The sequence below is a fragment of the Mesoplodon bidens genome, assembly GCF_964165515.1.
Source record: "Mesoplodon bidens genome assembly, chromosome: 2".
NCBI classification, from domain to species: Eukaryota; Metazoa; Chordata; class Mammalia; order Artiodactyla; family Ziphiidae; genus Mesoplodon; species Mesoplodon bidens.
The window spans coordinates 160,943,793-160,971,471 of NC_138177.1; the positions used below are offsets into that span (position 1 = coordinate 160,943,793).

At 39.4% G+C, this 27,679-nt stretch overlaps 2 protein-coding genes across 7 annotated transcripts in view; one reads left to right on the plus strand and one right to left on the minus strand.

Moving 5' to 3' along the window:
* Positions 1–22,129, minus strand: part of S100PBP (S100P binding protein) — a 29,553-nt gene extending 7,424 nt beyond the window's left edge. The window contains exons 1-6 of one of the 6 annotated variants that reach the window (XM_081223932.1): positions 21,920–21,993; positions 18,355–18,488; positions 15,648–15,764; positions 14,083–14,924; positions 13,335–13,420; positions 11,724–11,827 (exon numbers count right to left, since the gene is read on the minus strand). In XM_081223932.1, coding sequence (XP_081080058.1) covers positions 11,724–11,827; positions 13,335–13,420; positions 14,083–14,922 — 1,030 coding nt within the window. In that variant the 5' untranslated portion in view covers positions 14,923–14,924; positions 15,648–15,764; positions 18,355–18,488; positions 21,920–21,993. The other 5 variants (XM_081223934.1, XM_081223936.1, XM_081223935.1 and 2 more) reach the window with 5 other exon arrangements.
* Positions 22,130–22,206: 77 nt separating this feature from the next.
* The window catches only part of YARS1 (tyrosyl-tRNA synthetase 1), a 31,788-nt gene continuing 26,315 nt past the window's right edge, over positions 22,207–27,679 (plus strand). Inside the window, exons 1-3 of the mRNA XM_081223928.1 lie at positions 22,207–22,427; positions 25,327–25,473; positions 25,610–25,785. Of these exons, the coding sequence (XP_081080054.1) occupies positions 22,263–22,427; positions 25,327–25,473; positions 25,610–25,785 (488 nt within the window). The 5' untranslated portion in view covers positions 22,207–22,262. The remainder of the gene's footprint in view (positions 22,428–25,326; positions 25,474–25,609; positions 25,786–27,679) is intronic.

Genomic DNA, 27,679 nt, shown 5'->3' on the forward strand with positions numbered 1-27,679 from the left:
ATGAAACAACTGTATTCAGACTGCTCAGAACTGTAATCCCTAAGGGAAGGGAAACAACTGAGGTGAGACTCAAAACTTCTTATGAGTCTATGAGTATATAATTTTTCAGAATAAAAAGTTTTTTTTTAATGAAGGCAAAACAAATATAAAATAAGTAAACAAAAGCAGAGAGACTTCACAACAGCAGACCTGCACTATAAGACACTAAAAGGAGTTCATCAGGAAAAAAGAAAATATGAGATGGAAAGGAATCAAGAGCACTGGAAATGGTAAATATGTGAATAAATACAAAAGCCCTTTTCTCATTTAAAAAGTGTCTTTAAAAGATAACTGTTTAAAGTAAAAGCAATCATCAGGGACTGCCCTGGTGTTCCAGTGGATAAGGCTCCGTGCTCCCAATGCAAGGGGCCCAGGTTTGATCCCTGGTCAAGGAACTAGATCCCACGGGCATGCCGCAACTAAGAGTCTGCATGCCACAGTGAAGATCCCACGTGCCACACCTAAGACCCGGAGCAGCCAAAATTAATTAATTAATTAATTAATATTTTTAAAAAACAAAAAAATAAAGTAAAAGCAATAATGTATTGAAGAGTTTATAATATATGTATAAAAACAGTAACAAAAAATGGAGATTTGGAAGGGTACTATTGTTAGGGCCTTACAGTATATGTTAAGTGGTATATTATTTGAAGGTAGACTGATTAAAGTTAAAGCTCTGTATTGTAAACTATAGAGCAACAGTTCTCAAAGTATGTCCCAGGATCCGTGGGAGTCCTCAACACCCTTCTGAGGCTTCACAAGATCAAAATTATTTTCATAACAGCACTAAGATGTTATTTGTTTTTACTACTTGCAGTCTCTCAAAAGTGTACTGGGGAGTTTTCAAGAGGCTACACAACATGATATGGAATGCAGAACCACATATGAGAATCTGGTAGTTTTCTATTAAGCCAGATATTAAAAGAAATTTGCAAAAATGTAAATCAATGCATTCTTCTCCCTAAAATTTTGGTTTTGTTTTGAAAATTATAGTTATTTTAAATAAAAACATTATGTTAACATGCAATGAATTATCTTAAAATATATTAATAAATATTTTAACAATTTACCAGTTATAACTTTTAATATGGTTGCGTATAGATAGATACAATGCAAACAAACAAAAACATTCTGGGGTCCTCAATTTTTAAGAGTATGAATAATCTGTAAGAGTGTAAACAAGTCCTGAGACTAGAAACTGTGAGAACTACTACCCTAGAACAACCACTGAAAATAAAACAAAGAGGTATAGGTAATAAGTCAAGCATGGAGATAAAATGGAATACTAAAAAATACTCAAAAAAAAAAAGCAGGAAAAGATGAAAGAAGAAACAATGAACATATAGACAAATAGAAAACAAATAGTAAGATGGTAGATTTAAATCCAGCCATACTGATAATTACATTAAATGTGACTGGACTAACACTTGAATTAAAAGACAGATTGTGAGACCAGGAGGAAACAAGACTCAACTATATGCTGTCTACAAGACATCCACTTTAAACATATAGATAGTTTAAAAGTAAAAGGATGAAAAAAAATATCATGCAAACACTAGTCAAAAGAAAGCTCAAATGGCTATTTAAATCAGACAAATTAAACTCTAAAACAAGGAATATTACTAAGAGTAAAAAGAGACAGTTCATAATGACAAAGGGGTCAATTCTTCACGAGAACATAATATTCCTAAATGTATATGCATCTAATGGCAGCGTTTCAAAATACATGAGGCAAAAATGACAAAACTGAAAGGAGGAACAAAAACATCCACAACTAGGGTTGAAGATATGAACTTTTCTTTTAATGAGAAAATCTGTAAGGATATAGAATTGATCACTACCATCAACCAACAAAACCTTATTGAAATTTATAGAACACTCTACCAACATCAGAATATATATTTTCAAGTACACATGGAACATTCACCATGATAGACCATATGCTGGCCTATAAAGTAAGCCCCAGTATATTTAAAAGGATTGAAATCACACCAAGTATATTCTCTAACCACAACAGAATTAAACTAGAAATTAATAATAGGAAGATAGCTGAAAACTCCTAAATATTTGGAAATTAAGCAACACACTTCTAAATAACCCATAGGTCAAAGAAGAAATCAAAAGGGAACCAAATGAAAATGAAAACACATCAAATTTGTGAGATGCACCTAAGTAGCACTTAAAGGGAAACGAGACTTAGAAAGGTCTCAAATCAATGACATAAGTTTCCACATTAAAAATCTAGAGAACAAGAACAAATTAAACCCAAAGTAAATGGAAAAGAAATAATAAAGTGAAGAAAAGAAAACAGCCAACAACATAGAAATATGAAACTAAAAACTTACTTTGGGGAAAAAATTAATAAAATTGATAAACCTTTAACTAGATTTGTTTAAGAAGAAAAAGACAAATTACCAATATTAGAAATGAAACAGTGAACATCACTACAGATCCTACAGTAATTAAAGGAATAATAAGGAAATTTTTAATGAATAATTTTATGCCAATAAATTCATCAACTTAGATAAAATGGACAAATTCCTTGTAAGACACAAATTACCAAGACAAAGAAGATAGGGGCTTCCCTGGTGGCGCAGTGGTTGAGAGTCCGCCTGCCGATGCAGGGGACACGGGTTCGTGCCCCGGTCTGGGAGGATCCCACATGCCGCGGAGCGGCTGGGTCCGTGAGCCATGGCCGCTGGGCCTGCGCGTCCGGAGCCTGTGCTCCACAGCGGGAGAGGCCACAACAGTGAGAGGCCCGCGTACCGCAAAAAAAAAAAAAAAAAAAAAAGAAGATAAAGAAATTCTGAAAAGCCCTGTATCTATTACATCAGTAGTTACAAACCTTGCCAAAAAGAAAACTCCAGGCTTTATTGGTAAATTCTACCAAACATTTAAAGGAAGAAACAATACCAATCCTGCACAAACCGAGAAACTGAGGAGAAAACAATTCCCAACTAAATTTATGAAGCCGGCATCACCATGATACTTAAACCAGAGGAGGACAGTACATACAAGAAAAATTGAAGACCAATATTCCTCATAAACAAGACATAAAAACCCTTAAAAATACTAGCAAATTGACTAAAGGATAATTCATCAAGACCCAGTGACTTTACCCCAGGAATGCAAGTTGGCCTAACAGTCAAAAAAAATCAATAAATGTAGTACACCGTGTTACAAAATAAAGGAGAAACACAATATGATCCGAATAAATGCAGAAAATTCATTTGACAAAGTTCATCATTCATTCATGATAAAAACTCCCACCAAACTACAAATAGAAGGGGAACTTCCCTACCTGATAAAGACCATCTATGATGAATCTACATCTAATATCATACTTACCTTACTAGAGACCCTAGTCAGTGCTGTAAGGCAAGAAATAAAAGGCTTATAGATTGAAAAGGAAGAAATACACTGTCCTTATTTGCAGATAGTCATGTTAACATAGAAACTTCTAAGGGGTCTATTAAAATGTTACCAAAAGTAATAGAAAAACTTAGCATGGTGGTAGGACACATGGTCAACATAAAAAGTCAACCGTATATCTATATGCTAGCAATGACCAGCTAGAAATTGAAAATTAAAAATTATCACTTACAATACCATAAAAAAGCATAAGATACTTATGAATTAATTTAACAAAATATGTACAAGACCTGTACAAAAAACTGCTGAGAAATTAAAGACATAAATAAATTGAGAACTATATCCTGTTCATGGATTGGAAGGCTCAATATTGTTATGATATCAACTTTCCGCAAATTGTTCTACAGATTCAACACAATCCCAGTGAAATACCCAACAGGTATTTTTTTTAACAAATTGACAAGATGAAATTGATTTTAAAAAACTATGGAAATCCAAAGGACCAAACAATTTTAAGACTTACTATAAAGTTATAGTAATCAAGACAGTGTAATATTGACATAAGAAAACACACATATATTAATGGAACAGAATAGAGAAGTCAGAAATAAACCCATAGAAAGAATAATTTTTTCAATAAATGGTGTTAGAACACCTAGATATTCATATTTAAAAAAAAAAGAACCTAAGCTTTGCCTTACAAAAGCCATAAAATAGTATAATCACTTTGGAAAACAGTTTGGAAGTTTCCTATACAGTTAAAAAAACACATACTAAATGACTCAGCAATTTCACTCCTAATTATTTTCCCTAGAGAAATGAACACATGTTCACACAAAAAAACCCATATATGAATGTTCATAGATGCTTTATTCATAATAACCAAAAGCTAGAAACAGAAATGTCCATCAACAAATGACGAAACTGCGGTATATTCATACAAGGAAAAATTCAGCAGTGGATGTGTAGAACATACATGCAACAACATGGAGTTGTTTCTTGTTGTTTTAAAAAACTACTCCAAGTAAAAGAAACCAAACACAAAAGAGCACATACTGCATGATTCCATTTATATGTAACTCTAGAAAAGACAACTCTAATCTATAATGACCAAAAAGAAATCAGTGCTTTCCTAGAGCTAAAGTGGAGGCAGGGACAGATTGACTGGGATGGAACACAAGGGAAATTTTTAGGGTGGTGGGAATGTTCTATCAAGCTTGATTGCTGTGATGATCTCACAAGTGCATAGTTCTGTCAAAACTCACCAAGTACACTTAAAATGGGTGCATTTTACTGCATGTAAAACATACCACATTAAAGCTGATTTAAAAAAAGAAAAAAAGTTAATGCATACTTCCAGATAAATATAGCAGGTTGACTGCATGAGTTTATCTCTTCTTGCTCCTAACATCCCTCACTAAATTAGAAAAGAAAGGTCTCAAATGAATGATCTTAGCAACCGTCTAAAGAAACTAGAAAAAGAAGAGCAAATGAAACTGAGTAAGCAGAAAAAAGAAAGTAATGAATATCAGAATGGAAATTAATGAAACAGAAAAACAGAGAAAAATCAATGAAAAAGCTGTTTTTTTTAAAAGAAAAATAATAATGTTGATAAAGTTTAAGCCAGACTGATTAGAAGAGAGAAAACACAAATGACCAATACTAAAAATGGGAAAGATGGTATCACTAGATACTATATAAAAGGTTAATAACAGAGTATTATTAACCTTAACGCCAATAAATTTAACAACTTAGATGAAATAAACAAATTCCTTGAAAGATTACCAAAGCTCACCCAAAAAGAGATACCAGTTTCTCTATACAAATTCTTCCAAAAAATTGAAGAGGTGTGAATACTTCCCAATTCACTCTGTGAGGCCACCATTACTCTGCTACCAAGACCACACAAAGAAATTACAAGAAAAGTACAGACCATATCCCTTATGAAGATAGATTCATAACAAAATTCATGACAAAATTTTAGCAAATCAACCCAACACTATTATTACAAGGATAATACTTTAAGACCAAGTGCAGAATGCATAAGACCAGGAATGCAAGATGGGTTTAATACTGGAAAATCAAATAATACAATTCTCTAACATTATATGATTATCTTAGTAGATGCAGAGAAAGTATTTAATAAAACCCAATATCCGTTTCTAATAAAAATGTACAAATATCAATTGTATTTCCATATACTAGCAACAAACAATCTTGGCAAAGATGGGAGTAACTGGAATTCATACACTGCTGGTGGGTATATAAAATGGTACCACTTTGGAAAACAGTTTGGTAGGTTCTCAAAAAGTTAAACATACCTACCGTATGACCCAGTCATTTGAAAGCATATCCATACAAAGATTTGTACATGAATGTTTATAACAGCTTTATTTAAATAGCCAAAAATTGGAAACAATCCAAATGCCCATCATTAGATGAATGGATAAACAAATTGTGGTATATCTATATAGTGGAATACTACTCAGCAATAAAAAGGAATAAACTACCAAGAAAATGATTAACTGCAAAATAATTATGTTTTAAGAAAGAAGCCAGGCTCGAAAAAGAGCATACAGTGACAGCAGCTCAGCAGTTGCCTGGGGAGTGGAGGGAGCAAGGAAAGGCAGGAGGGAGGAATCACAAAAGGGCACGAAGAAATTTTGGGGTGTTACAGTATGTTTATCTTGATTGTAGTGATAGTTTCATGGGTGTTTACATATGTCAAAATTCAACAAACTGTATACTTTAAGTTTGTGCAGTTTATTGTATTTCAATTAAAACTTAAGAGAGAAAAAATATCTTGAGAGAGGTAAGAAATTAATTCATAAAATAAGAACATAAAAAAAGAGAACAAAACAGGAAAGAATTCTTTTTTTTTTTTTTTTTTCTTTTTTGTGGTACGCGGGCCTCTCACTGTTGTGGTCTCTCCCGTTGCGGAGCACAGGCTCCGGACGTGCAGGCTCAGTGGCCATGGCTCACGGACCCAGCCGCTCCGCGGCATGTGGGATCTTCCCAGACCAGGGCACGAACCCGTGCCCCCTGCATTGGCAGGCGGACTCTCAACCACTGCACCACCAGGGAAGCCCGGAAAGAATTCTTAGAAGTCATAAATGTGAATGTAAAAATAAAGAAGTTAATAAGAATAGAAAATATCCCAGAAAATAGAATAAAGAGACAGACACAGAAAAGGGAAAGAAAAGGTTAAGAGACGTAGAAGATCAATCCTTGGAAGTTCCATATCTAACTATTAGGAATTTCTTAGAGAGTAGATTATACAGAGAAGAAACAATTATCAAAGAAATATAAGAAATTCTCAGAACTGAGAAATATATATCCAAATTAAAAAGGCCCACTGAGGACTTCCTGGTGGTGCAGTGGTTAAGAATCCATCTGCCAATGCAGGGGACACGGGTTCGAGCCCTGGTCTGGGAAGATCCCACATGCTGCAGAGCAATTAAGCCCGTGCACCACAACTACTGAGCCTGCACTCTAGAGCCTGTGTGCCACAACTACTGAAGCCCGCGAGCCTAAAGCCCGTGCTCCGCAACAAGAGAAGCCACCGCAGTGAGAAGCCCGCGCACCACAACGAAGAGTAGCCCCCACTCGCCACAACTAGAGAAAGCCTGCACGCAGCAATGAAGACCCAATGCAGCCAAAAATAAATAAAATAAATAAATTTATTAAAAAAAAAAAAGTAGAATGGTGATTACCAGGGGCTTTGGGGGAGTGGCAGGGAAGGCTAGTTATTTTTTAACAGGTATAGAGTTTGGGATTCGCAAGATAAAAAAGTTCTAGAGATCTGTTTCACAACAATGTGAATAAACTTAACACTACTGAACTATACACTTAAAAATGGTTAAGATGGTAAATTTTATGTTACTTTTTTTTACCACAATTAAAAAAAAAAAGACTAATGGGGTCATGTCAGAAAACATAGGAGCCCGTTTGAAGGATTTCTCATTGGTCAAAACTGGGACAAATTGAGCATCAAAAAGAATACTTACTGACTATAATTGATTAGAAGACACTGATTTTTTTAATTCATGAGGTAATAGTGATACTAAAAAAAATTGAAATCGTCATATAAGTATGCTAGCTAGTAATTGTAGAAGAAATGATATATTTAGAAAACAAACATTTTCTATGCAACTCTCTGTGTAGTAGCTGATTCAGGCAGAGATCACCAATGAACGCTCAAACCATTAGGTGAACAATTGTTGTGGAACAGAGTATTCAAATGGTACCAAGGAATCACCCCACAGATGACTTACTAATTACAAAGGGGAAAATGTACCTAAGAATGGAAAGACATGGCAGTTAACACTTTAACAAAGTGATCAAAGTTAGCATCACTATTAGTAGAACAATCTGTCATTAGGTGGTGCCTCCTTATTTGATATGGGATGAACACACAATGGTACCTATGAATTATTCCAGCTTATCTTAAACGCTTAGTCTGAATCTAATCCCTCCTCTAGACCCAACTTCCAGTTTACAGGAAATACAGGGGATGGGGGAACAAGTTAAACAACGCCACAAGGAAACAATCAGACACAATTCAGAAGGTGGGACAAACTACAAACCAAGTGACCTAGTTTAAGAGAGACTAAAGAGACAATAACTAAACACATGAACCTTGATTAGATCCTGTTTGAACAATTTACAAGAAGACATTTTTGGGAAAACGGGAAACTGGAATATGGACTAGATATTAGATAATTTTAAGAAATTATGATTAAATATAAATTGCCAAGAAACATGTGAAAAATGTTTAACCTCATTAATTATTAAAAACAAAATTAAAATTTACCTGTCAAATTGGTGACAAAAATTAATACAATTTTTTGGGGCAGGACAATCTGGTAACGTGTAACGAAAGTTTTAAAAATGTTTATATACTTTACCCAGCAATTCCACTTCTAGGCATTCATCCTATAGAAATAAGAGTTGTACATAAACATTTATGAACCAGAATGTTCACTGCAGCATTACTAATGAAACTGGACATAAGCTAATTATCACGATGGAATAATAAATGATACTTCATAATCATTAAAAATCTTAATTTGAGATATTTAACATGGAAAGGTCCCTAATACATTAAGTAAATGGAAGAGAGTAGTTATTTTTTTGTGATCCTAGAGGGCAGAACTAGGAGCTACCATTGGAAATTATAAGGAAGCACAGTTTGGCTCAATGTAAGGACTAATTTTCTAACAATTAGAATTTTCTGAAAAGAATCTAAAAAAGAATGAACATATGTGTATGTATAACTGAATCACTTTGCTGTACACCTGAAACTAATACAACATTGTAAATCAACTATACTCTAATTAAAAAAAAAAAAATTTTCTAAGCAATGAATGGTCTGCTTCATGAGGTGATGAGCTCTGCACTATTAGACTCTAAGCAAAGGCTGAAGGGTCACTTGGCAAAGATATACAGAACAGATTTATATGCTAGGAGATTAAGGAGATCTTAATGGTCCTTTCTTACTCTAAGAATTTATAATCCCATATAAAGTTAACCATTAGCTGGGATGTCAGAAAGGAAGTGGTTGGTATTTCTTTGTAAATGCTAGTAAAGACCCATGTGGCACTAAACTAAAAAGAGATTATACCTATATTACAATAATAGAGTTGAAGAATGATTTACATTATTGTATTCTGTTATCAATAATATATACATTATTGATAAAGTAAAAGAACATGATTGATTAACCTAATGGAGAGGATTCAAACTGAATGGATAGGAACTAATTTTGAAACTGCCCCCTATTAATTTCTCTGTGTCTAATAAGGAACCTGAAGAGTTATACTTTTCCAAGGTGAAACAGCACTAAACATCTCAAAAAGAAGGGCGGGAGACACTCTGCTCCTTCTTTTTGCTTCTAGCTGCCCAGTAATTCATATATAAAGAGAGGAGAGAAAGAATATGCCCACACACCCCCTGCAATATGGTTTATAAAATCTTTAAATGCTGGATGTATGACTATTAGGCAGTGGAAAGTGACACAGCATTTACTATCACACTCGGTTCCTGGAAGGCAGAAGCAAGCACTGGAGGCCCATGAAGGTTTTAGAGTAACTCGTAATGTTGAAAATTCTTAGATGTAAAAAAGAAATCCCCTAAAAGATGCACTTAAAAAACCAACCAAACAAACAAACAAAAACCAACCTTTTATTATGGAAATTTTCAAATATACACAAAAGTAGAGAATAGCATAATAAGCCTCCCCCTCCCCCACAATCACTCAGCTTCATTTATCAACGTTTTTGTAAGGCTGTTTTCTCTAAACTTCGGGTTGAGTTTTTTCGTTTTGTTTTGTTTTTAGATTTAAAAGCAAACACCTGACATCACACTATTTTTACCTATAAAAACTTCAGTATGAGAAGACACACTTCCTTGCTAATAATACTAATTATTTAATAAATGTTAGTTGCTATGGCTAGGTAATGTTCTATGCATTATACTACTACTTACACATATAATTTTCATATAAACTAAGCCTCATTGTTATCTCCATTTTATAAATGAGAAAACTGAGTTTTTACTGGCTCAAGGTCACAAAGCCAGTAAGCAGTGGTGCTAGGATATGAACCCAGAAGTTAACTCTAGCCCAGACTTTGTTTTCCCGACCACTAAAGCAGGCTGACTTTTCTCTATTCTAGTTATTCTAGCCGTTCCTTATGGCATATAGATTGTTGTGATAAAGTGGAAGAGGGACTGCTGAATGAGGAAGAGACTGGAAAAGATGCAATAATATGAGCAGCTGTTCACTGCTCTTCTTGTGAAATTTTCTTTTCTAAATGCCCCAAATGAGAAAGAAAAATGTGATTGGATATCATCATTGTCAACTGCCTAGGATACAAAAGAAAGTAAGTCACCACACGGTGGGAAAGCAATGATCAAGTCTCTTCCACAGAGGCTGAATACAGACGAACTTCTTTTAATTTGCCCCCCTAATGACAGCGGGGGTGGGGGTGGGGATGTCTCTAGTTCCACAAGACCTTTAGTTCAAGCAAAGTGATCTCACACGTAGAGGCCGAGCAATCAGTATGAGTAGTATTTGATTGCTTAATGAAATCTCTGGGTAAAAAATAAAAGGACCCCGGAATATAAAATTCTTCTGGCTGATGTCTCAGAGTTCTAAACCTTTCACTCACAGCCTTATAAAAAGAAAAAAAGAAACTAAGTAATTCAAGATTTGTCAAAGAAAGGGGAGTTCTCCTTTGATCTTCAGCCAAAAATTCTTCTAAAACCCTCCCTACTGATTTACAATAGATCTTACAGTAACTGAACTACATCATCTTCTCTGTGGAGCCTACCAAGGGCACCCTCCTTCCCCGTCTTCCGCTCTGCCCAAGCACAAGCAGAAGGGCTCCTTCCCTGCTCCTACTGCATTTTACACGTAATTCTACTAGAGCACTAATCAATACTGCAGTGTAATTATCTTTTCCTCTCTGGATTATCAATTCCCAGAGGTCCAAGACCCTACCTTACTCTTTACATTTCCAATTCTTAACCTTCAAACTGAGCACCACTGAAAGTACTCAAGAAAGGTGTGCTGAATGAATAGAGAAAAAAGCTAAAGATGATAGAATATGGAGTGATCTTTATAAGAAGGAATTGTTTTACCAGTATTTTCTAATCTCTACACCTTCAGCACAGTTCACAAGCTTCCCTTTAGGAATTTTCCCATCAGCCAATAGTTTAGGATGAATGAATGAAAAAATGGACTATAGTCTCTTGAGGGCTGGAGAAAGAATTCAGCCATTTTGGTTTGCAATAGCTTTTAATGAACTAGGGAGAACTCAGACTGAAGGATCTGGAAGATAGTCAAAGCCTTTCAAGAGCTTTTATTCAGATGCCAAGATGCAAGATGGTATTTGAAATGCCTGCTTTTTACATTTAAATGCTGAAGGCAACAGGGAAAATAAATCCAAATAAAAAACCAATGATTACCAAGCAGTGCCTGGTCGTCCACTTCTACTAATTTTTAGACAAAAAAATCCGAAGCAAAAAAATCCCTAGCAAAAAAGGTCTGGTTACAGCCCTCAGCCATGGGGGAGACACTTTTCATGTACTGGTATGAGTCTCCTTGGACCCCTCTCTAATACTGGTTAGCCAAACCACTTTGAGGATTATCTGGTTAGGCAATCCCTTGAAGTAAAAATCTTTGGATAAGAAGTTATCTTTCTCACCAATTTACAAAAATTCAAGACAATCTCTCAGTTTAAGCTATATTACACTGGGAAAAAAAAGTCTCATCACATTTTTTATATGCCATTCTTTGATTACTGTGTTACCTTGGTTAGAGTCCACTGGGTCTTCTATATGAGCAAAGACATTCCTGAGGTAACTTTGCTTCTGCTTTTCTAGATCTGACGGTGAAAACGTCGGAATATTAGTCCTTGAACCAAGCAAACCAGGAGGAAAAACAATCAGTTAGAACCATGAATATAGTGCTTTGTACAGAGAAGACACATACAGCTGATGGATTAGAACAACTAACTCTCAAAACACTCTCTAAGATCCAATGACAAAAGACAGTGTTAGTCACGTAATATGAAGCTGCAACCAAGTATGGAGTTGAGAGAAAAAAGAAATAGATATAACCTGCTGTTAACAAGGCATAGGGACTTCCCTGGTGGTGCAGTGGTTAAGAATCTGCCTGCCAGTGCAGGGGACAGGGGTTTGAGCCCTGGTCTGGGAAGATCCCACATGCTGCAGTGCAACTAAGACCGTGCGCCACAACTACTGAGCCCGCGTGCTACAACTACTGAAGCCCACGTGCCTAGAGCCCGTGCTCCGCAACAAGAGAAGCCACCCCAATGAGAAGCCCGTGCACCACAACAAAGAACAGCCCCCACTCGCTGCAACTAGAGAAATCCCGCGCACAGCAACGAAGACCCAACGCAGCCAAAAATAAATAAATAATTTAAAAAACCAAAACAAACAAGGCATAGCAAAGCGAAGACTGCCTACTCCATAGAGACAGAAAGCATTTGTTGAGTAATTCAAGGTTAGTCAGGAAATAGCTAACTTCATAGAGGCACAGAAAAACTGAGTAAGATAAAGATCAAAAAGAACCAGCTGGATCTGGCAATTAAAACATTGGTGACCTTGGCAAGAACAATTTCTGACCCTCGCTCATGCTGATTACACTGTACTAAGGAGTCTGTGGATGAGACAGTGAGTTTATTACTGCTCCAAGTAGCCTTAATTTCCACTGTATGCAATTCACAAAGTTCCTTCAAGTAACCAAAGCAAAACAAGGAAAAAAAACCCAGAAAACTGGGATTAGGGGTGGTAGGAATAAATTTAGTATCTCTGTAATCAAAATTTTTAAAAGAATCTCGTTGTAAGGAAGCCAATCTGACTCAACCTAAAAAACAGCTTTGCTAATTGAAAAGGCCCATGTAGGGATACTGCCATCTCCTGGCAACAAGAGAACAGATTGAAAAGGTGACCCAGATCTGCAAACTCTATAAAATTTTCTCCCCAAGAACAGTTATATGCAAGTTGGGAGAGATGACTAAATGATTTTCTACATAGTTATATCTTAACATTTTGTAAGAATTATTCTAACTTCCTGTATGTGTGACCAAGCTTCCCCACACGCAGGGAAAGAAATCTTACATTTATACAGTGCTTTCACTAATATGTCTTTTTTTCGCTTCAAAATAACCCTGTGAGGCAGCAGGGAAGGCATCATTAGCCTCATTTTATTGACAAAGAAACCAAGGTCAGAGAATATTTGACTTGTTCAAGGTCACACAGTTATTGGTAGTCCCAGAACTTCAAGTATGCTTACTTCTGGTGCAGGGCTTTTTCCCCACACTAAGGAGAAAGTCAGGAGAGGAAGAAAGCAACTGAAGAGAACCAACAGAAACCAGAATACTTCACTATACCATTACCTTGTTTTGGTTTGCAGAACAGGAATGACTTTGCCTAGTCTTTTTTCATGGACGTTCAGCTTCCCAGGATCCTTGTCAAGAACATCCTGCATTTTTTCAGAGCAGAAAGAACGAAGAAGCAAAGATGGCCCTTAGTTATAACAAAACATCATTTATGGAAATATTCTTGAACTAACAGCTACATAGGCATACTCGTGAACCCTAGTGTGTACTGGGCACTAAGGGAGGTGCTTTAAATGAGATAAGGACAGTAATCTCAAGAAAAAAAAAAAAAGAAACCCTAAGCGGTATGGACTGTTAGACCCATTTGACAGATAGGGAATCAGGCTCAAAGAGGTTAGGTAAATTGTCCAAGATTTTTCAGCTCTTCAGTGGCTGACTCAGAGCTGTTTTATCTAATATATACAGCGTGGCAACCAAAGATTGAGACTTAGGCTGAAACCCAAAGAAAGGAGAAATAATAATAAAATCATCATCATCTTAGTCTATTCAGTAAATGGTTAATTTAGTACTATGTACCAGTTACTGTCAATACATTATTTAATTAATCTTTACTATACTGTAAAGTATCATTTACTCCAATTTATAGATAAGAAATTGTGAGGAAACAGAGAAGCTAAATAATTTGCCCAGGGTCACAGTGCTAGTCAGGATTTAAACCCTAATTTATTTGAATACAAAGCTCTGCTATACAGCTTCTGAATGAAAATAATTTCATTCCTCTCTTCACCTTGAAATATATACTTACTTTGTTTGATGAACTGGAAACAACCGGAAACCTCATTTCAAAACTTGATTTATGTGATCCATTTCTCCAGGCTGACCCCGTATTAGAAGTCTCTGAATGGTCCAAGATCTGAGAGAATACAGGTGTAGGTTTCTTACTGTCAGACATATTTTTATCAGAGACAGTTTGTTCAAAGTTACTGTTTGAAGAAGGGAGTGGGGGCCCATCATAGGCAGAGTTACTGAGGCTGATCCCTTCAGATTCTGTGCAAATTGTGCTCTCATTTAGGCTAAGACCATCTTCTCTCATCTCTTCTCCAAGGGAGGAGGGTTTTTCAGTAACTTTGGATGTATCAGTCTTGTCCTTATCAAGTACAACATCACAAACTGTTGGATCAAATGGTGCAACTGTAACTTTTATAAGATTCTTTTCTAGTGCAAAGCGTCTGTTCAATGGTTTAGTAGGAGTTGGTCCATGACCAACTGATGTATTTAGTTGAGGTAGTTTGAAGAGGCTAGGGGCCTCAGCTTCTGGTCCCGAGCTGTACAATGAACTTTTCTCTTGGGGAGTATCAAGTGGAATTTGACTCCCTTTCCCCCCCTTCTCAACATCCCTGCTGTCATCGTTAGGCAAGCCTCCTCCCCAAGAAAAGTGCTCATTTGATAGGTCATCATCCTTCAAGAGTTCCTGAATCTCTTCCTCCGTGAAACTAAAATGGCCATCATCTTCCCCATCAGACAGCTCCAGCAAGGAGTCATCCAATCCGTCCTCATCCAAGGAATCCCAAGAAAATGGGGCATTGTCTTTAGGCAAAAGAGAGGTACCAGAAGACTGTTCAGAGGGCACTAGTGAGCACGGCATATCTGGAGAAATAAAAGGCAGTTTCGCTGAGGAACAGGAAATACCCTTATATCAATTCCAATCTTCTCTAGAGAGTGGTGGTGTCTTAGTATTTCAAATTCTTTGCACTATGACTTGTAACATGAGACAGTTTTAAGATATTTAAGCTTACCAGAATCATGGAAATATATATCAGAACAATGAGATACTTTTTTTCCTATCAAAGTGGCAAAAATTAAGATGACACAGTAATCTTGTTTGGTGAGAATGTGAGAAACAAGGATCCTCACACACTATCAGTGAGAGTATAAGTGAGTACAATATTTTGTGGAGAGAAATTTGGCAACAGCATTTGACCCAGCAATTTCACTTCTGGAAATTTATCTTGCAGAAGTACCTGTACAAAGGCACATAGATACATTTACAAAGATGTTCAAAGCAGCATTATTCAAAACATCCAAATTCTGGAAACCTAAATGTCCATCACCAGAATTGTTCAGTAAAATCATGGTACATGCATGTTATAGAATACTCTACTATTATTTAAAAACACAAAGAAGTGGATCTGTATATACTATCATGGAATAATATCTATAACATACAAACAAAATAAATATGTATGTAAAATGTTTGGATTTTCACAGTTTACACTTTTTAGAAAGCAAACATGTATTACTTCTGAAAATGAAAAACAAAAAACAAAAAATCTTTAAGCATACAATAAGATAAAGAATTGTCTTTCATACTGTGTGGAGCTGCTGGTGTGATCTCTGCCTTTGCCACGAGACCAAATGGAAAAAGGGTTCAGCTCCTGCTAGCTGTTCGTTTCAGGAGACTTGTCAAAATGATTGACTCCCACCTTCCTGCAGACACAAAGAAAATTAGAGGATCTTCTCATCACTTTCAACTCTGCTAATTACAAAGTCAACTGCATTATGCTTTTAAGGTGCTCCATCTATTAATTTTGATCTTGATTTTTTTTAAATACCACAAAGTTGGATTTCGAGTCAAAAACACCAAAGAAAAATCTTTAGAGGAAAAATTATGCAACTAAGGAACTAATTTTCCTCTTCCCAACAATTTATACTTTCTTAAGAATATCATTTGCTCTAGTAGGATGAGTACTGTCGTGAGAGTCCAAAGACCTGGGTTGTTGTCCTGGTTCTGTCAATAACCAGCTGTGATAATTTGGGCAAGCCACTTAACCAGGGACTTGTTTCCTCATTTACAAAATAGGGAAGGGATGGAGAACAGGGATTAGGTGATGTCTAAGATTCCCCCAAGATCTAAAAGTTATTATTATGACCATACATATAAAAGTTATAATTATGACCATACATAATACATACAATATATGTATTATGACCATATATATATACATATATAATTATGACCATACATTTTCAATACATATATAAACGCAAAGAACAGGTCTGGAAAAATACAACACAAAATTGATGACTGTCATAACCTGCAGGGGAATCCTGAGAGGACAAGGGGAGACTTTAGTATTTCACTTTTTTACTTGAATATTTATATATTACTTGTATAATTAAAACCTAGTTCTTAAATAGCTAATGACGGACCTAATCTCTAATTATTTTCTAGATGGCAAAGGTGATAGAAAACTGATATTCACATATCACATGTCAACAGCTAAGAAGCTATAAGAAACACTTAATCACCGAACTCAATAATTTGGAAAATTCTTGTAGCCTTTTAACTGTGAATTCTCCCCCACCCCACTTCCCTCCCTGAATTTTAGTTTTGGTTCATGCACTCTTTCAGGAAACATTTTCTGAGCTACTATCCTCACACAGCACTGAGCTAGATAATTTGTCTCTATAAGATTTCTAAGAAATAAAGATATGATTTCCACCCTCAAGGAATGTATAATCTTCCTACAGAGACAACACTGAAAGTTACGTACCAATATGAGAAAATACAAAATGCTATGGACAATAAAGTACTAGAGAAAGAGGGAATTCCCTGGTGGTCCAGTGGTTAGGACTCCATACTCTCACTGCCGAAGGCCCAGGTTCAATCCCTGGTCGGGAAACTAAGATACAACAAGCAGCACAGTGTAGCGCAGCGGGGCAGGGTGGGGCGGGGGGCGGGGGGGGGTAGTACTAGAGAAAGAGCTAGAAGGAGATGGGAAGGATTATAGAATTTTAGAATTAGAAGGGACCTATGTAATGTATAGCATGGTGACTATAGTTAACAATAGTGTATTTTTTATTTTAAAGTTGCTAAGAGAGATCTTGAAAGTTCTCATCATTAGAAAAAAAATTCCTGTGTGAGGTAATGTAAGTTAACTAAACTTATTGTGGCAACCATCTTGCATTATGTACATATATCAAATCACGTTGTATAACTTAAACTAATACAATGTTATATGGCAATTATATCTCAAAAAAACTGGGGGGAAAACAAGTTAAAAAAAAAAGGCTTGTCCATCTTAGAGATGAGATGGGACAAAAAGGGAAGAAATATTAAGCACCTGTTATAAACTACGCACTGTTAGACATATTTTACAACTCTAACCCCTCAATATAACTCTATAACACAGATCTTATCAAAGAAACTAAGCTGTTATATTTAAACTTAAAGAGTTGCCATGGCTTTTAATCTTATTTTACCAATATTTCAGCAATTGAGGGACAGTTCTAGGCACTGAAGCAGGTGTCTCTATGAAAAGTAATTTCTCTGCCCAGTGACTGGGTTATATTATAGAGTGAAGTTAATTCTTCAGGCAGCAGTAAGAAAAAAGTTTACTTTTGGAAAAATTTTTCTTTTACTTAACGAATTTTGTGGGTATCAAGCACAAGTATCACAGGCACAGGGGTTAAGCAGCCATATTTCTGAAAGAGAAGCTCTTTCTGAGCCACCACCCCCACTCTCCAACTCCTTCCAAAAGGTCTAGTCCTGGGAGTTCCCAGGCAGTCCAGTGGTTATGATTCTGCACTTCCACTGCAGGGGGCACGGGATCCCAAATGCTGCATGGTGCCGCCAAAAAGAAAAACGAAACCAACAAACAAAAGGTCTAGTCCAAGCACTTGCTTAATCAAATGAAGAGTTCAATACATTTTCACTTTTGGGAAACTAAAGTTCACAGGCATTTAGTATACCAAGTATACAGAGCTAATATGCTAGAACAAGGATCCAAACCCAAGTCTAATTCCAAAGACAATGTTTTTTCTTGTTTTTTTCTACCACCCTTGTGATAGACTTGCCCTGGATCAGTAAGCAAGTGGCAGAGCCTTCTACATTCAGTACACTCTCTAATATACTACGAAGGATGCAGACATCTAAGAGGGCTTTTGGTCCCTTGGCAAAAATAATTTAAGCCACCTTATTTTGCACAGGCTTCCCTTGATTTCCCAAGTGGAATGGAATAACATGAGAAATAACCGTGAATGTGGCCAAACCTCACTGGAAGAAAAACATCATTACTTGCAAACTTTACTGTGCACACAAAGGACCACTATTCTTCGTAACCACTGAAAGTATCAATTCCTATGCCACATGACATCCACAGGCACAGAGCTGGCTCTTCTGAGCTTCTCTCATAAAATGTTCCAATAGGTCTAGGAGCAAAAGCATGCAGAACGCATGCAGAACAATACCATAACCATATAAAATTTAACTTGCACAAATCATTCTGTTCACAATTTTATTTCCTCATTTTTAAATATACTTTTTATTATAATTTAAAACATATACAAAAACAGCGTAATAGTATAATGAATTCCCACATACCCATCACACAGCTCCAACTATCAACCCATAGCTAACCTTGCCCCATCCACTTCCCCCTTTACCAGATTATTTTGAAGCAAGTCCCAGGAATCACATCATTTCATCTGTAAATAACAAGAATTCCTTATCGTAAAATATCCAGTTCATACTTACAGCTATTTTATAAATGTCATATTTTTTAAGATTAAAAAAAAAAAAATCAGGGGCTTCCCTGGTGGCACAGTGGTTGGGAGTCCGCCTGCCGATGCAGGGGACACGGGTTCGTGCCCCGGTCCGGGAAGATCCCACGTGCCGCGGAGCGGCTGGGCCCGTGAGCCATGGCCGCTGGGCCTGCCCGTCCGGAGCCTGTGCTCTGCAACCGGAGAGGCCACAACAGTGAGAGGCCCGCGTACTGCAAAAAAAAAAATCAGTATCCAAATAAGGGCCATATATTGCAATCGGTTGATAGGTCTTGTGAGTTTTTTAATCTACAGATTCCCATCTTTTTTTTCCTTACAATTTATTTGTTAAAGAAACAATAACATAAATTGTGTATGGATACGTATATATATCATTAAATAGGAATAAGGAACACCAAGTTCAGGATAGTGACTACCTCTGGTGGTGGGGAGGGAAGAGGAATGGCAAGGGGGTGTGAGTAGCTTCAATTCTATCTGTAATGTTTTATTTCTTTAAAAAACATTAATAAGAAAAGACCTAAAACAATAAAGCTAGGTGGTGGGTATAACAGTATTCGTTATTGTTACATGGTATAATTTTTATATGCTTGAAATACTTAGTAATAAAAACATTTTAAAATTAAGAAGTCAGTGGGGAAAGATACAATGATTACATTCTGAAGTTTCAAATGTCCTCCCTTGTAAAATAGGGATCATCACAGTACCTACCTCTAAGGCTGTTGCAAGAATTAATGAGATCATGAACATCAAAGTACTTAGAATACTACAGGCACAACGTAAAAGCTAAATAAGTAGTGGTTGGTTATTATTTTACCCCACCATCATCATCTCCCTGACCCCTGAAGAGTCAGTCAGTCTTAAGAGAAGCACAGTAATGTTAGGAAAAGGTTGTTAAACCGATAGGAAACTTACCCTGGTCCCTGCTTGTCAAGAAATTATTCAGTATGCTCTAATCCCTTCTAATTTAACCCAGCATCTTGTCAACCACACTGTCACAATAAATTGGTCAAAGATGAGGCCATATGGACATTTGAAATATCAGGCAAATTCTGCAAATTAACGGTCACTGAAGTGAGACACTGGACTAAAATTCAGAGACCTCGGTATTTCACTTGAAGTCTCTGAACCTCAATACAGATGAGAACACCATTCTGAAAAATGGGGGATTAGTCACTGTTAACTTCAAACAGATTATAATGAGGATCAAATGAGGGGATGTTTATAGAAGCATTCTAAACCTAAAAGCCTTATACTAATGAAAGTTGATATTTAATAAATCTGCAAGGGAGGAAAAAAAATCTCGGATAAAACTGAAGTTCTAAAGTGAAGTTCCACAAGACAGCCTTAGTACTTCCCTGTCTGCGATTCCATCATCACCTGCCTTTCTTGGCACTTGCTTTGTAGTGATCTGAAATATGAGGATCTCCTTATTTTTAAAGGAAAAATATTTTCCCCATCTCCCAAGTCTATCTCTTAATTCTCTGCTCCCCATCCCTTCTGTGACCCTATTCTGTCCTTCCATGTCTCTCTCACCTGTCCACCCCCCTCTTCACACTTCAGTTTACCACCCCCTCCCTCTGTTCTCTAACCTCCTGGTTGCAACTTCAGAAATTGGCTCCCTTTCTATTTTTACCGTACCTAAGAAAACCTACTGCCTTAAAGCACAAAGCCTTATTTTATTAAGGCCACGAAAACTGCAACATCAAACACAACCCCACATCCCTCTTTCAAGGCTCTAAAGCCAAGACCATTATCAAGCTGGATCTGACAGGTATGGCCAAGGGAAAGGATTATTTCCAAGAGACCGGACTTCCCCAATGACATTTGATTTCCAACCTTTCCTACATGCAATACATGTGAGACATACAGCACTAAAGGCACTCAGTAGGCTTTATCACTCCAGAAAACGGCCATAAAGTTTAGTCAAAATCAAACTGAACTGAAATTATCTGTGAGAATTCTGCAACGCCCTTTGCCGTAAACACTACAGGACAGAAAAACGACGCAGGGCTGGAAATCTCTGCTTGAGGTAACGTTTCGCTTAGATAAGGGTGCCAGGACTTTCCTCCCACATGGGCATAGAGACAAAACACTTCCCAGCTGCAGCAACAGGTTTCTTTTTTAAAAGAAAATGCCTTTGAAATGATTTAGACAGGTTTGCTAAAGCTTGAAGCTTCTAACAAATCCACAGGAAACTGGAGGTCAGGTTGGGGCAGCAGGAACGCAACTCAATCACTTCCTCTCCGGGGCCCACCCTGCAGTGCCAACTGCCCGCCCTCCAGCCCAGGAAGTAACCGGTGCCGCCTCCAGTCCTCGAGCGCTAGGAGGGAGGGGGATCGCAGTTCACCCTTCGTAGGATACGGCTTGGCCGCCCCCAGCTCTCCCTCAGAAGCGCTGCGACACGGCATCGCCCTCGGGGCAGGGCCTTCGCACTTCCCTCCTCCTGCTCCCCTCCTCCCAAAAGACCAAGAGTTCCCGCCTCCCGCGAAAGGCGGGAGAAGCGCGGGGCTTGCTGCCCACCCCTTCCCCAGCAGGAGCAAAAGCGGCCCGCCAGCAGGGCAGCACAGTGCACCCTCACCCTGCGGATGGCTGCCCACCCCACACCTCAGCTGGACCCGGGCCTCCGCTCCCCCCTGGGGCGGCTCAGCCTCTCCACCCCCCAGCCCCCCGCTCGCAATGCGCGGCCGGAAAGACTGCGATCTTCTGCCTACCGACACCCTCCCGGCCCCGTGGGGTAGAGGGCAGAGGCACTCCCTCCACCTCCACCTCCAGCCCCCCCACCCCCACTGGGTAGGGAGAACGGACCTCACTCCCCCTCTCGGGTAACCAGACGGCCTCCCTTTGCCTCGGCAGGGTGAGGGGCATCTATCGCCCGCCGACGTGGAGGTCGGGGGCAGAGACACTCCCCCCGCCACCGCCATCACCTCAGAAACGAGAACGAGCCCTTCTCCCGCCAGGGTGAGGGCCTCTCAACCCCTCAACGGGGCGGACGGCTTGCGCGGCCCTCTGGAGAAGCAACAGGCGCCCCCATCCCCCTCCCAGCCGAGGAACGCCGACCCCCTCGTCCCTCAGCTGTTCACCTCCACAAGCTGGGCCCAAGCCTAGGTGAACGACTGTACCTCACTCCGCCCCCTGCGCCATTTTATCGCCCCCTCACCGACCTCCCCCACCCCGAGGCTGCCGGGCCAGCGCCAGGGGGAGGGCAAACAGGCAGTGATTGGCAGGAAACAGCCCCGCCTCTCAGAAGGTTGCGCCCCGCGCAGGCGCCGCAACCCCGCCCTCCGCACCGCTTACCCCACCTACTGACTCCACCCCTTTTCGTCTCATCGACCCGCTCGACTTTTCGCTGCTCCTGACACTTTCCTGGCTGCTGGTAGGAGGACAAGGGTCCAGGCCGAGCAAGCCGAGCGACGAGTTCAGCTGATGCAACCTAACTGGACCTGCGTGACAGTTCCCGGCACGCGGCGGCGACGGCGACCGAGAAAGGGGCGCGAGTGCTGGGCTGAGCGCGGGAGACGGAGGGGACAGAGCATGGGGGACGCTCTGAGCCCTGAAGAGAAGCTGCACCTTATCACCCGGAACCTGCAGGTTGGGCCTCGGGGTTGGAAGTGCGCCGTTGGGGACTGGGGGCCGGAGGTCCTGGGATCCTGAGCCCCGCTACGGGGTCATAAGTGTGTGAGGCCGGGGACTCCGCGCCGAGGCCGCTCTGAGAGAGATTGCAGTCCTCACTGCCCGTCGGTCAGTCCCACAGAAATCACAGTAGGCTCACCTCCTGTGTGCAGTTACTTGTGTTGAGCCAGGCTTCGAATCCAGGGCTCCCACCCCACCCACCCTATTATGTGCCAGGCGCGGTGCTAGGCGCTGGGGGATACGTCAGGACCCTGCCCTCCCAGAGCATGTCTGGAGGAAATCAGACGTTTAAAATGACCCATAATGCAAACATTTAATTACAGTCGAAACAAGTACTGGAAGGTACTTTACGCGGAGATCTTTCTTGAAAGGAAGTTACGGGGGAGGGCCGGGAGGAGTGTCAGGGAAAGCTGAGGAAGTGACCTCTAAACTGCGCCCTGAAGGATGCGGATCACTTCTTCACTCCACATATGTTCCTGCTGGTTCCAGGCACTGCAGGAGTAGAAGTTAACCAGAATACTGGGGGCTAAAAACGTGTCAGGTAGAAGGAACCCAGGTCAAGATCCAGAGGGGAGAAAGAACCCTGTGGTTCAGAGAGAAGGCTAACTTGGCTGGAGTAGAGGAAGCAAAATGCAGATCAGGCACTTAGGAAATATTTATATTGCTCATTCCCTTGACTCTTTCAGGCCTCTGCTGTCACGCTGTCTGGAAGGCCTTTCTTGGCCACGTTACTTAAATAACAAACCCCTGCCACCAGAACTGCCACATCCCTTGCTCTGCCTTTTTTTGTTGTTGTTTCTCCATAGAACTTACCACCATCTGACATCCTATACATTTTACTTGTTTGTTTAGGAGGCATAGGCAGGGACCAGGTCATGAGGGCCTTGTAAGCTATGTTTAACATTGGGGTTTTAGAAAGGGCAGTGGTTACATTGGTTGGGCCACAGCTTGTTTTTCTCTTTTTATGAGATACAATTAACATATCATAAAATCCACCCTTTTAAAGTGTGCAATTCAGTGGGTTTTGATGTAGTAACAAGGTTGTTCAATTATCACCATTATTTAATTCCAGAACATTTTCATCATCAAAAATAACCTGTACCCATTAGCAGTCACTGCCCATTCCTCCCATCTCCCCAGCCCTAGGGAAACATGAATCTGCTTTCTGTCTCTAGTTTGCCTGTTCTAAACATTTCATATAAATGGAATCATAATATGTGGCCTTTTGTGTCTGGCTTATTTCACTTAGCATAATGTTTTCAAGTTTCATCCATGTTGTTGCACTTATCAAAACTCTATTCCTTATGATGGCTGAAAAATATTCCATTATATGAATATACTACATTTTGTTTCTGCATTTGTCAGTTGATGGACATTTGGGTTATTTTCACTCATAATTTGATCTTAACCAGAGACTCTTGCATGCTTCCCCTTAGCCAGATCCTTTGTTTCCTAACCTCTCTCCATAAAATAAAGAGAGGTTGGGAAGAAATGACACACAAAGCTAGTGGCATTGACTTACTCGGGTTTTAAAGGGTAAGTGATATGACCTTTCCTTGAGTAGTGAAAACTCTTCAAGTATCCAAATAGTCAGGGGCTCAGAGGATCAGCCTCCAGCTGGCTTGGAACACAAGATTTTAACAAATCCTACTAATAGGTGATTCAAACCAGCAAAACAATTTTTGTCTTTCGTGGCTTCCAACAGCCCCCCACAAACCGTCACCTGAAGAAACACTAAAATCTCTTATCAGCAGCATACTAGCCTATTAGGATTTTTCCAATATTGTCTTAGGGCAAAAGGAAATTATTATTAAAGTATTTAAATAGGTGAATGAGTTAATCAAATTTTGGTTTTTAAAGACCTCTCTGGCTTCCTTTTGGGACATGGATTGGAGAGAACAAGAGTAGATATGGGAGACTTGTTAAGAGGCTATTACGGCTATCTTGGTGTGGATGGCCAAGACTAGGTTGGTGGTGTAGAGGCGGAAAGAAGTAGGAGGACTTAAGAGCTGTTTCAGAGTAACTTACGCAACTCAGTGACTTATAGTACCATTTATTGCACTGGGGTGAAACTAAGTGAAAAAGATGGCTGGGGAGTGAGGTAAGAAGGTGAAAGCACGAGTTTAATTTTGAACATGTTGTGTTTGAATTAACTGGGTTAATAACAAGTACATGTATATAGGTGTGAGCAGGAGATTTGGTAGTTACTAGCTCATAAGTAGTAATTGAAGCAACTGAAGAGGATCAGTTAGGGAGAATGTAGAGTAAGAAGAGAGATAGGGCCCCAAGGATTGCTATTATTTAAATGATTAGGAAGAAGAACAGCTGCAAAGAAATCTGAGTCCCAGCAGCCAGAAAAGTAGGAGGAAAACTAAGACAGTAAAATAGAGAAAACCAAAAGAGGAGATTGTTTCAGGGGGAGTGAGGACTAAAAAGTATTCACTGAATTTAGCAACACGGAGGCCATCTGTGATCTTAGCAAGAGCATTTTCAGTGGTGTGATGCTGTACGGAATTCAGACTAGAAGGGGAGATAAGGAATGGAGAGCAGAAGAAGAGACACCTTTCAAGAAATTGGCTGTGAAAGGAAGGAGCATGAGCTAAAAGTAGACGGAGGGGAAGATATGGTTAGAGACATGCTCCCTTCCCCTAACGTCAGTGTCTCTGCAGTGGAGTGGTACTGGCAACAGCACCGGCTTCATTTGGCTCTCACTCAGCACTGAGAGCCTGGCTAGACCCCCCTGCTGGCTCTGAGCCTGGACCCTCAGTGAAACATACCTTTGTTTTCCTTGTCACAGGGTAAAGGATGAGCAAGGTGGGGCACTGGCATTAAACCAGCTCTTCTGCTTCCACAACAGGAGGTTCTCGGGGAAGAGAAGGTGAAGGAGATACTGAAGGAGCGGGAACTTAAAGTTTACTGGGGGACAGCAACCACAGGCAAGCCACATGTGGCTTACTTTGTGCCTATGTCTAAGATCGCGGACTTCCTGAAAGCAGGATGTGAGGTAAGAACTAATATTATAAAGCAAGCAGTTGCCCTTGGGCAACGGCCGAAAGAGAGACTTAACAAGACTTACCTCACTTGTTTGGAGGTACTTGGACAAATTCACATTTTGATGGCCCCTTATCTCTTACGCCCAGGTAACGATTCTGTTTGCGGATCTTCACGCGTACCTGGATAACATGAAGGCCCCATGGGAACTTCTAGAACTCCGAACCAGCTATTATGAGAATGTGATCAAGGCAATGCTGGAGAGCATTGGGGTACCCTTGGAGAAGCTCAAGTTCATCAAAGGCACTGATTACCAGCTCAGCAAGTAAGTGCTCAGTCATCCACCCTCCTTGTGGCTCTGGTGCTCCTAGCTAGTTACAGGCCTGGGGAGTCAAGGATTAGAAGCTGTTGGGCTCCACCTGTTAAGAACCATTAAAAATTGTATACACTTTGTCCTTTTAATTCATCCATCAAAAATCTACTGACTAGTAAATGCCTCGGTACCATACTGTTTGCTGGAAATATAAGTGTAACCACAACAAAGTCCTTGGCCTTGCAGACCTCACAGCATATGGGAGAGTGATGAAAAACTCAGCCTCACTTTCTCCTTCCAGCCTCAGCAAATAATGATAAAAGAAATGTGAAAGAAACATTTAGATTTGTAACATTAACATACATATAATTGGATGCCCTAAATTTTTAATCTACAGTTTCCTAAGTAACTGCCGCCCACTCCCCCATCCCCTGCCTGCTGCCTCGTAGTTTCCACGTTCTTTAATTTTTTTAACCTCTCAAATAAGCCATGTATCACTCTAATGGTCACTTTTGCATTTAAACCCTTAGAACAACTTTTTAAGGTAAGCATTGTTCTATCCTATTTCACAGATAAGGAAATAGATTCAGACTTAACTTTCCCAAGTTCATGCAGCTAATAAGTTAAAGGACCATGATGTGAACCCAGATCTTGCTTACAAGTTGATTTCTCTTTTTACTTCATCTAACTTAATTTTCTTTACATTCCCCACTGTTGGACATTTAGAGTTTTAAATAAAGCATATTCCTCAGAGATATTGCAGGTTTGGTTCTAAACCACCTCGATAAAGTACATATCACAATAAAGGGTGTCACATGAATATTTTGATTTCCCAGTGCATATAAAAGTTATGTTTACACTATACCGTAGTCTGTTAAGTGTGCAGTAGCATTGTGTCTAAAAAAAAAATGTGTGTGCCTTAATTTAAAAATACTTTGTCATGGGCTTCCCTTTTGGCATAGTGGTGGGGAATCCACCTGCCAATGCAGGGGACATGGGTTTGAGCTCTGGTCCGGGAAGATCCCACCTGCCGTGGAGCAACTAAGCCCATGCTCCACAACTACTGAGCCTGTGCTCTAGAGCCCACGAGCCACAACTACTGAGCCCGCGCACGAAGAGCCTGTGCTCTGCAACAAGAGAAGCCACTGCAATGAGAAGCCCATGCACCGCAATGAAGAGTGGCCCCGCTTACCGCAATTAGAGAAAAGCCCGCACGCAACAACAAAGACCTTAACGCAGCCAAAAATAAAATAAATTTAAAAAATAGATTAATTAAAAAATAAAAACACTTTGTTGTTAAAAAAATCCTGACCATCATCTGAGCCTTCAGCAAGTCATAATCTTTTTGCTGGTGGAGGGTCTTGCCTTGGTGTTGATAACTGCTGACTGATCAGGGTGATGGTTATTGAAGGTTGGGGTGGCCGTGGCAGTTTCTTAAAATAAGACAACAGTGGAGTTTGTCACATCGATTGACTCTTTCACAAACAATTTCTCTATAACTTGTAATACATTTTCATAGCATTTTACCCTCAGTAGAACTTCTTTGAAAATTGGAGTCAATCCTCTCAAACCATGCCACTGCTTTATCAACTAAGTTTATGTAATCTTCTAAGTCTTTTGTTGTCATTTCAACAGTCTTCATAGTATCTTTTTTTTTGAATTTTATTTTATTTATTTTTTATATAGCATGTTCTTATTAGTTATCCATTTCATACATATTAGTGTATACATGTCAATCCCAATCTCCCAATGCATCCCACCACCACCACCCCTCACCACTTTCCCCGCTTGGTGTCCATATGTTTGTTCTCTACACTTCATAGCAACTTGACCAGGAGTAGTTTCCATATTAAGAAACCACTTTCTCCTCTCATGCGTAAGAAGCAACTCCTCATCCGTTTAAGTT